The sequence below is a fragment of the Arachis hypogaea genome, chromosome 13 (genome assembly GCF_003086295.3).
Source record: "Arachis hypogaea cultivar Tifrunner chromosome 13, arahy.Tifrunner.gnm2.J5K5, whole genome shotgun sequence".
Classification (NCBI taxonomy): Eukaryota; Viridiplantae; Streptophyta; class Magnoliopsida; order Fabales; family Fabaceae; genus Arachis; species Arachis hypogaea.
The window spans coordinates 43,950,874-43,962,358 of NC_092048.1; the positions used below are offsets into that span (position 1 = coordinate 43,950,874).

The 11,485-nt window shown below is 38.7% G+C and overlaps 1 protein-coding gene across 1 annotated transcript; it reads right to left on the reverse strand.

The window, feature by feature from the left end:
• Positions 1-202: 202 nt before the first annotated feature.
• On the reverse strand, positions 203-2,137 carry LOC140177583 (uncharacterized). Its single transcript, XM_072210713.1, has 3 exons — positions 1,645-2,137; positions 941-1,263; positions 203-604 (listed from the first exon to the last, which is right to left on the reverse strand). Exons 1-3 carry the CDS (start codon positions 2,135-2,137, stop codon positions 203-205), a joined length of 1,218 nt encoding a protein of 405 aa, XP_072066814.1.
• Positions 2,138-11,485: the final 9,348 nt, after the last annotated feature.

Genomic DNA, 11,485 nt, shown 5'->3' on the forward strand with positions numbered 1-11,485 from the left:
GAGATCACAATTTCGTGCACCACATTCTTGACGGCTTTTGATGCTCTATCTTCACTTTCTGACAAGTCAAACACTTGGATACCACGGTTGCTACATCACCTTTCATCCCCGGCCATCAGAACATCTTCTTCAAGTCATAATACATCTTCGTGCTTCCGGGATGAATAGAAAACCCACTGTTGTGAGCCTTCGACAGCTAGTCTCACCTCAAACTCCCAACATCCGGTATGCAAATTCTTCCCTTGTATCTCAATAACCCTTCATCATCCTTAGTGAATTCTTCGCGCCTATTATCACCAACTGGTTGAAACAATTGGTGAAGCTTCTGCTCATCTTGCTGAGCCCTTTGTATTTCTGATTTAAACGTGCTTGAGATTTGTAGTTGGTTTAAACAAGCTCTCCCGGCAACTTCACCAATATCCAGCTCAAGATCCACAAACTTATCTACTAGCTCCTCTTCCTTAATCCTCATCCAAGCTATCGTTAGAGATTTCTGACTCAAAGCGTCTGCTACCATGTTCACCTTTCCAGGGTGATAACTTAACTCAAAATCATAATCTTTAAGCAACTCCATCCATCTTCTCTGGCGCATATTTAGCTCCTTCTGATCAAAGATATACTTGAGACTCTTATGATAAAAAAAGACACTAAACCTTACTCCGTACAAGTGGTGCCTCCAAATCTTCAATGCAAACACAATCGCCGCTAATTCCAAGTTATGAGTGGGGTAATTCACCTCATGCGGTCTCAGCTGACGCGATGTGTAAGCCACCACGTTCCGGTGTTGCATCAACACACAACCCAAACCCTTCAAGGAAGCATCACAGTACACTTCAAACGGTTCATGCGGTTCCGGCAAGATCAAAACAGGTGCTGAAGTTATTCTCTGCTTTAAAGTTTGAAAACTCTCTTCGCACTCCGATGTCCACACAAATGGCACCTCTTTCCTCCTTAATTTCGTCATCGGTAGCGCAATCCGGGAAAATCCTTTGATAAATCTCCGGTAATATCCGACTAAACCCAAAAAGCTCCTGACTTCTGTCACAGTCGTCAGTCTTTCCCATTCCATCACCGCTTCTACCTTAGAAGGATCCACCGCTATTCCTCCTTTACTCACCACGTGGCCTAAGAACTTTACTTCTTCCTTCCAGAACTCGCACTTCGACAACTTAGCATACAACTTTCTCTCCTTTAGAATTTGCAGCACAATCCTCAAGTGCTCCTCATGCTCTTTTTCCGTCTTAGAGTAAACTAAGATGTCATCTATGAAAACCACCACGAATTTGTCCAAAAAGGGACGAAACACTCTGTTCATGTAATCCATAAAAACAGCAGGTGCATTCGTTAATCCAAAGGACATTACCGCAAACTCGTAGTGTCCATAGCGTGTTCTAAACACCGTCTTAGGGATATCATCCTCTTTCACCCTGATTTGATGGTAACCGGATCTTAAATCTATCTTGGAAAACACTCCAGCTCCTCGTAATTAATCCATCAAGTCATCTTTTCTTGGAAGCGGGTACTTGTTCTTCATAGTCACCTTATTCAACTGTCGATAATCCACGCACAAGCGCATTCCTCCATCCTTCTTCTTCACCAATAAAACTGGCACTCCCCACGGTGATACACTCGGTCGAATGAAACTCTTGTTTAGAAGCTCTTCCAACTGAGTCTTTAACTCTGCCAGCTCTATCGGAGCCATCCTATATGGCACAATCGACACTGGCCCGGCTCCCGTCACCAATTCGATCTCAAATTCAATTTCCCTCTGAGGTGGGAACTCCGGGATATCTTCTGGGAATACTTCTGGAAAATCTTTAACCATCGGTATCTGATCTAAGTTCTGGACATCACCCAATGCATTAGCAGCCAACAGAATATAACCCTGACACTCCTCCCTACTACAATGCACCATTACAGAGTTTAGGTAATATCCCGTAGCTATTACTGCTCCATTTTCTCCTTCCGGCATAAACCGAATTGTCTGTTCAAAGCAATCCAATAAAACCCAATTCTTCGACAACCAATCAAACCCCAAAATCATTTCAAGCCCCACCATTGGTAAACAGATCAAATCGTGCACAAAGTCTCTACCCTCAAGCTTGAAACCTACTTGTCTACAACCTGACTTAGTCATAACTGTTTGATGCCGAGTATGTAATGCAGATCAAAAGGTAACTCTGACACTTTCAAGCCTAATTCCTCAACATTTAACCGGTTGATTAGTTGCAGTTCTTACACTAAGTGCAATGCAGCCTACGTCCAGTCTCCATCACAACAATGATGGAATTTCACTATAATCAACTGATTACAGACACCAATTCTCCCTAGGAACTACCCATTCATATATGGGACAAGTCCAGAATCTATACCCAAAACTGAACTTGACTTGGTCACCTGCCAAGCTTTCAACTGCTAAGTGCTAACCCAACTTGCAAGGGGATTCCCACAGAATTATGATACACAACATATAGATGTACAAAGGACCTCTAAGAAATCTATGGCTTTTTTTTTAATTTTGCACTCTCTGTCTTTTTCACTCACTGGCTTTTTCTTACAAACCTCATACTGTTTGCCTTTTTCACCATGAGACTCAGACAGAAAAAACTAAAGAAAAGAAAACAAAATAAAACACATTAAAGGAGAAGAACTTCTGTTAGCTTGGGTAGCTATGAGAACTCTGTGCTTTTCTCTCCTTGTCTCAACCCTTGGCCGTTCACCCTTATTATAGAAGGGGAAGCTTCCAAGGTTGAAACCGGTTGAACCAAGCCACCTTCTTCTTCTTCTTCAATAATCAAAACCGGTTTGGAGAGAGAGAAGAGAGAGAGAAACCGAAAGAAAAACCAACATGCAATTACCTCTCTCTCATCCCTTCTCATCAAGCTTCATCAATCTGAGCCTTCCATTTTGACTTAGTCCCCAAGAAGGATTTCTGACCCTTGATGAACTCTTGATCCATGACAACTCCTTCTGTTCCATATTTGCTCTTTCCTCAATGTAGCTCCAGTAGCTACCTTCTGTGATGGATGAACAAAAGTGGAAACGAGCTTCACCTTAGAGATCTTCTTCTCTGTCCGAAACGGATTGCTACTACTTTAGGCATGGAGATCTTGAAGCTTCTTCATCACATCTTGCCTTAAGTGGAAAAGATCTCAGCCACGCCATGCCTTGGATCTTCTTTTTGCAAGGGCCATCATCACCTTAGCCGCTTGCTTCTTCCTAGCTTTTCTGTGATTTTCTCTGATAGCTTCTTCCATCTTCTTTTCCTGATAAAAGTGACAGCCGAAAACAAGTGAGAGAAGAGAGAGAAGAGAATAAGAAACTCTGGAAGTAATGAATATAATTAAACCAAATTAAATCCCACTTCCCAAACTCTATGCATAGTAACATGTGAGGCAATAAAAGCAATCAAATCAATTTTAATTTTTCTCTTTCCTGTTACCAATGCAATTAATCCTCTTTCCATCCCACTAGAGTAGGTAACCGAACTCATCATGTTCCAATTTCTTTCTTTCTTTTTTCAATTCGGACCAACCAATTTGTTAGACCAAGAGGAATTTATTATGGGCTTTATATTGGTTTCCTAGCCCAAACATCAATTGTAATAATTCAGCCACAATGCTTGAAATATTTTTGTACCAAAGGCTAAATAAGTTCTCAATATATTGGGCTTTATGTTGCTTATGCCCAATGATAAAAAATTTTGCACACAAAACAGAAATTATTAAACAAATAATTTGAATCTAAAATCAAATTAATAATTTCTAGTTAATATTTTTAATAATGTTTAATCATCACAATAATTTGAAGTTTTCCAAACTCAACAATCTCCCCCTTGATGACAAATATTATTAAAAACAGAATAGAAAAGGGATCAAGAATTAAGAGTACTCCCTTGAAGATTTTGATTCCTCCCCTTTTCTATTATCATACAGCTCCCCCTGAATGTGTGCAATTTTTCCAGTGGCAGCAGTACCTGAAACATGCTTAAAACAAAATTAGAACAGTTCAGAAATTTAATGTATTCAACATATGGAGTCTTTTAGACAAAAACATGTTGAACATTTTGATTTTTGAGCAGATGGATAAGAATAATCAAAACTAAATTTGTTATCATTTAGATAACCTGCTGCTCACAACATAAAACAAAGTATGCATGAGTACTTTCAGAGTACATTGCAACAAATATCCAAGACTCAACATACTTAAATCAACATGTTCAAAACGATTTCCTACCCTACAAAAATTTCTTGCCTATCAAAGTAATAAGTCAGGCTCAATGAAGCATTTTCTCATATTCAGTTATCAGAAAATAAAGCTTCAGAAAAAATTGGTAATTAGTATCAAAGCAAAAATTGGCAAAGGTATCAGAGCACAAAATTAGAATGGTATAATGTTGAAATCAGATTATCATAAAACCTCCTTTTAACCATAGAGCATGAACCAATGAATAATCATCAGAAATAAAAATCAGAAATTTAGAGCACAAGAATAATCATCAGTTATCAACAGATTTTAGCCCTGTTCAACAGATTTCAGCGCTGTTTCTTTTCTTTTTTAATTTCTCCCCCTTTTGTCATCAAGGAGGGACCTGCAAAACAGATGAAAACAGCATGCCAATAATACAGAACTCATAGTTGTGGGCAGTTATCCAGCAGTTCATCAAACACTAAATCAAAAGAACAATAAAATAGACAGAGTTCAAAGTTGTGGGCAGCAAAGAGCACATCAATTAAGCATCAGAGAGATTTATGTCCGAGCTGAGGTGATCATCTTCTTCATCCGACTGGGCCATGTTTTCCTCTAAGCTCTTGTGCAGCAGATTGATCCTTTCATTGCACTTGGTCCAGGATTTTTCGTTTTCATAAGCTTGTTTCCTGGCCTCTTTGGAAGACTTGACCATTAGTTTTGACATGTGAGAGAACTCATTCAATACATCCTTGACAGAGTCTGAAAGTTTAGAGGATTTAGAAGGAAGAGATTCACTTTCACTGTCAGAGAGCATGGATGCCATTGAGCTTTTTCCCTTTTTATTTTTCATGGATTCAGGAACTGCACCTTCCTTTATGGTCGAAACCCTGTTCTCTACAGGCTCATTGATTAGATCAACATTGAAATATTCAAAAATGCAAGTCAGAAAAATCCCATAAGGTAAATTTACCTTTTTATCACTGCGAACACAGTCTCATATGTGTCGCACCAAGAGATATGCAAAAGAGATAGATGATGATGTGAGAATAGCAAATAAAACCAAAGTATCACAAACAATTACTCTTTGAAAGGAGCCACTTTGAGGCATGAGAACATGGTTGATGATGTGGTGAAGCAGAGCTCTCACAGGGCCAAGAGCCTTGTGGGTCAAGAAAGTTCCATCAAGTGCAGAAAAATTCTCACAAACCCGAGATAGAACAATCTGAAGGGAAATCTCAACTTGTGAGTCTCATTTTCCAGACATGTACGTCATTGCTCCTTCATCTGTGTACCTTAGGGCGGCACTCACAGTTTCTCTATTCAAGGTAAGATGCACCGTTTTGACATAGGAATGTAATGCTCCATCATGATACATCATATTCGCATAAAACTCACGAACCAGGTTCGGGTAAACCGGTTTGCGAATCTTAAAGAGTGGAGTCTATTTGAGTTTGTTAAAGAGAGCAGTAAAGTTAATACCCTTATCAGACAGATTCTCCAGATTCACCACATATGAGGCATACAAATGGCGGTTCACTAAAACTTGAGAATGGAATTCGAATGCAGCACAGGATGTGAAACGAGCTGGATCATAATGAGAATGATTTTTACCAAACTTATTTTTGAAAACCAGTGAATCCAGGTTTGGTGGTTCACGAGTGTTGTGAAGAACGTAACTCTTCGAACGCTAGGAGGATGCAGTTCGGCCAGAAGGATGTGGTGTTGACCGCCGTGGAGGTGACGGTGGAGGTGAATACTGAGACGCTTCTTCTTCTTCAGGCATTGGCCCCTTATCTTTCTTGCGTGATGAGGTTTTTGGATGAATCACTTTCTTCCTCATGAATTCGATTGAGTGCGAAGAAGGGGATGAAGATGCTGGAGAGTGAATATGAATGTGTGTGTGTGTGTTTGAGGAGCAGAAGAGGATGGAGGATTTTTAGCAGAGGAGGTTCGGTTGCTTCTTTTAGTAGTTAACTTTTTCCTCAAGATGAAGGAAGAAGAAGTAGGGAGTGAGAAGATGAAGAGATGACCGAAGAAGTTAGAGGGTGGGGAGAGGTTACAACCGCATTAAATGCTAAGTGGAGAGAGGATTAAATGAGCATTTAATAGAACAGTTATCAATCAAGGAATTTAAAATTAAAATGAGTAACTGAAAGATATTTTTCCTTGAAATGTGGGAGAGAATAAGGAAAAAGATTTTGATTTGACATGAACTCCCCTTATAAAGATATGATGTGATAACCTCCTGATGGTTATCAGTGGCTAAGAGAATGGGGGGTTGAATCTTAGCCCCCTTTTTTTGATAATACTTGCTGGCTTTTGAAACTACTTCTGGAAACTTTTTGTCTTTTTATCTCGTAACTAGCCACGAGACTTTTTCTTTTGTCTCGTCCCCAGCCACAAGACTTTTCTTTTTGTCTCGTCAGTCAGCACGAGATATTTTCAGTTTTATCTTCTGGGTAGCAGAAACAGAAATGGAGTAAAAGAAAGAGAGAATTACACCAAGATATATCCTGGTTCAGCTGCTAAGTGCAAGGCAGTATAAATCCAGTCTCCATCACAACAATGATGGAATTTCACTACAATCATCCTTGATTACAAACACCAATTTCTCCCTAGGAATTACCCTTCCTATCCGGGACAAGTCCAGAATCTAAACCCAAATTGAACTTGACTTGGTCACAGCCAAGCTTTCAACTGTAAAGTGCTAACCCAACTTATAAGGGGATTCCCACAGAATCATGAAACACAACACAGATGTACAAAGGAACTCTAAGTACATCTATGGCTTTTTCTTTTAATTTTACACTCTCTGCCTCTCTATGGCTTTTTCATACAAACCTCACTGTTTGCCTTTTTCATGAGACTCAAGACATGACAAAATTAAACAGAAAATTACAAAATAGAAAACATTGAAGGAGAAGAAGTCTGTTAGCTTGGGGAGCTATAGAAACTCTGTGCTCACTCTTTTTTTTTCCTTGAATCAACCCCAACTGTTCACCCTTACTTATAGAGAGAAGCCTTCAAGGTTGAAACCAAACAAAACCAAGCCAATCTTCTTCTTCTTCAAACAGAACCGGTTTGGCCAGAGAGAGAAAAAACGTAACCTATGCAAAACCCTACATGCAATTACGTCTAGTCCTTCCTTGGTCACCACTCTTCATCAATCCAAGCCCTTCATCCTAGGCTTTCTCTCCAAGATGAACTTCTGGCCCTTGATGCTTCATGATGATGATAGCTTCATCTGCTCCAATCTCTGCCTCTTCCATCACGTAGCCACTGTAGCTACCTTCTGTGGTGGTTGAGCAGAATCAGAGACAAGCCATCCTCTCCAAGGATCTTCTTCTTGCTGGCCGGGATCTTCTTCTTTCATTTTGGGTATGAAGAGCTCGAGATTACCTCACCAAGTCTTACCATTCTTGGTGAGAATCTCATCCACTACATACTTTTAGTTTGCTTTTTCTTGCCATCATTGTGATGGTCTTTAGGCGTGCTTCTTCTTCTTTACGGTAGCTTGCTATAGCTTCCATGGTTGGCTGTGTAATGACCGAAAGAGATGAAGAAAGCTGAGAGAGAGAGGAAAGAGAAATTTGAACATTAACTAATGGATTTTGACAAAGTAAATTAAATGTTCACTTCCCTTTGTTTCTCGGTGGCGTGTAGCAGTAAAGGAGCTATCAAATCAATTTGTATAATCTCTCTCATATTTTGTATGCATTTATTAACTTCACTTAAATGAAATTTGAATTCCATTACATAGTGAAGCATGAGATTTGTTGGAGGCATAAAGCAATAAAAGCACTTGCTTTCCTTCCCAATTGGTTTCGGATCATGCATGTGAGACTATTTGGGCTTAAGGTAATATTTGAATTTTGGCCCAAATAATCACAAATTGCCTCAGCCATTTGATATAGGGAACTTTCAACAAGACTGAATGTTTATACATATATTGGGCTTGCAATGGAGATTCGGACTGGCCCAAGTGAACATAACAATCAATTCAGCCATATGGATCAAGAAAATTTTGTATCAATGCTGAATGTCATTTTGATATGGGCTTGCAACAAATTTCTTATATTTTCGGCCCAAAGTTAAATCTGCAAAGTAAAAATTAATTTAATCACTATATATGAATTAATATCTTTGCAATTAATTAAATTAATAATGTTTAGTCATCACAAATGTTAATTTAGAGTTTTCCAAACTCATCAATCTCCCCCTTGATGACAAACATTATTAAAATTGAAATGGAAAGAAATTAAAGATTGAAGTATAGAATACTCCCTTTGAATGTTTGAATTTCTCCCCCTTTCTAATTGTCACATGACTCCCCTTAATGTATGCTTATTTTACCAAGGGAAGCTACATATCTGTAACAAATTTTTATCAAGTCTAAGGAAACAATGTTATTCAACATATTCAATATGCAATATTGAATGGCTTGATTTATGAGCAGAACTGAATGATAATCAAAACTCATTTGTTATCAATAATTTGATTTTCTGCTCAATCATACAAAAACAAATAGCATGACATTTGCTGAATATTTTCCAATCAAATCAAAACAGATTGATCATAGCAAAGAAAAAATAATTTCTAATCAATGATGATCATTTCAAACAATAGCAAAGTTTATATTTCTCAATTTAAAGGAACTGCCAAAAATAAATTAAAACAGCAATCATTATATCAATGTAAAACAAATGCATCACAATTATAATCAGCAATCAACCAAGCATTTTACCAAGATAAAGATCAAGCAATCAACAGCAATTAATCAACAGAAATCATGATAAAACAAATGCATTATCAAGCATCAACTGTGTCATTTCAACAAGGGTGATCATGAATTCTCAAAAGAATTTCATCCCCTGTTTTCAGTTTCCAGTTCCCCTGTTTTTCAGTTTCAATTTTCAGAAACCAATTCCTCCCCCTTTTGTCATCAAGGGGCACCTGCAAGAAGAATATGACATAGCAGATAGAATATCCAAAATATTTCCAAAAGTGTCCACAAAGTATCACAGAGTTATGGTGCTAACAGTACCAAACCAAAATAGAGTATCAAATTGAGCCAAAGTGTGCCAATATCAAATACTTAAACAGAAGATTAGTCATCAGAGAACTGAAGATCAAATGCTTCAGCTCCTTCGTCACTCGCCATTCCCGGATCCTCATCAAGACTTTCTAGCATCAAACTCACTTTATCTTTGCATCTTCCCCAAGCCTTCTCATTTTCATACACTAATTTGCGTCCTGCTTTATGGAATTGTATCATGAGTTCTGACATATTTACAAATTCAGTGAGAATTTCCCTAATGGATTTTGTCGCCTTGGAAGATTCGGGCCGACTCTCATAATCACTTTCCGAAGTCCCAGATTTCTTGCCCTTTGTTCCCTTAACCGCTCCACCTCCCTTGATCATTGACACTTTGTTCTCTACAGCCTCATTCAAAAGGTCAACTTTAAAGTATTCAAAGATGCTGGTTAAGAACATACCATAGGGCAGATTTACCTTTTTGGTACTCTTTACCGATTCCCACATATGTCGGATCATAAGATAACCAAAAGATATTGGAGTAGATATAACAAGTGCAAAGATGATTAGAGAATCAGAGAGTGTTACTCTATTATGGGAGCCGCTTTGAGGAGTCAGAATATGTGTGATAATCCTGTGAAGCAAGGAGTTGGTTGGTCCAAGAGCTTTGTGGGTACGGGTAGTGCCATCCAAACCAGAGAGATTCTCACAAATGTGTTGTAGAATAACTTTATAAGTGATGCTGACCTGTGAGTCCCACTTTTCAGCCATGTATGCTCTCGGCCCTTCCTCTTTGTAGCCCAAGGCTGTCCCAATGGTGACAGTGTCAAGAGTGATGTGAACTCTTTTCACATATGAATGGATGGTGCCATCAATAAGTCTCATGTTAGCGTAGAACTCTCGAACTAAACCTGGGTAAACCGGCTTTTGGATGTGAAGCAGAAGAGTCCATTGAAGCAGTTCAAAGAGAGGAGACACATTTATCCCCTTGCTGGTGAGAGAGTCCAGGTTGACAAGGTAGGTTGCACAGAGATGACGCTTTTCCAGGACTTCTTTATGGAATTCATATGAAGCGCAGGAGTTGAATTGGGCAGGGTCATAGTGAGAGTGTGTCTTGTTGAATTTGTTCTTGAAGTCCAAAGATTCCAGGTTTGCAGGTTCCTTGGTGTTGTGCAGAGCAAATCCTTTTGATTTTTGGCCACTTTTCCAGGGTGTGGCTTTCTTCTGTGGAGATGGTGGTGGTGACGGAATGGGTGATGTGTGAGACTCTTCCTCTTCCTCCACGGGAACTCTCTCTTTCTTCTTCCTTGAAGAAGTTTTTGTAGCTATGACCTTCCTACGCATGGTGTTGGTTTGCTTTGAGGGAGGTGAGGGAGAAGATGATGATGTAGAGTAAATATGGATGTGGGTATGATATTATGGAGTGGACGGTTTTTGAGAAAAGAGAATGTGTTCTCTTTTCCTGGGAGCAGTTTTATTTTTCATGGTAGTGAAAATGGAGAAGTGGGATATGAAGGGGTTGAGTAGAAACCGAATGGAGTGAGGGAGGAGGGAGGTTAGAGAAACAATAAATGTAGAGTGGAGAAAGAATTAAGGGAATTAAATGTCCATTAAGTGGCGGTTAATACCCAAGGAGTTTCTCTTTTATTTGAAATAAATTGAAAGGTGGTTTCCTAGAATCAAGGGATTAGGTGAAGAGAAGGATTTGATTTGACAATAACCACTTTTAATAAGATATGATGAGACAACAAAAGGACATTGTGATCTTCAGAGAGAGAAACTAACAAAACGGTCAGAGTGAGGTCAAGGAAATTTGGTGGGGCCCATGAGAGTTAATTTTTGGTGCTGTCTCCCCCTTGATCACATCTCTTCCAACACACTCTTATTTTTATCTCGTCCATTCCTACGAGACAAAACTGAGCAGAATCAAAATTTCAAAGTTATCAATAGAACTTAAATTAATCATGCCTAAACTTTTTCTCAAAGAGCAGAATCTGTCTTCACAGAGGGGTTTTGTAAAAATATCAGCAAGTTGGTCCTTAGATTTTACAAATTGAATATCAATAGTACCCTTTTGTACATGTTCTCTAATGAAATGATATTTTATCTCAATGTGCTTAGTTCTTGAGTGAAAAACAAGATTTTTTGATATGTTAATAGCACTCATATTATTACAAAATAAGGGTATACTATTGATCTTTAATTTGTAATCTTCCAACTGCGTTTTTAACCAAATTAATTGTGAACAACATGCAGATG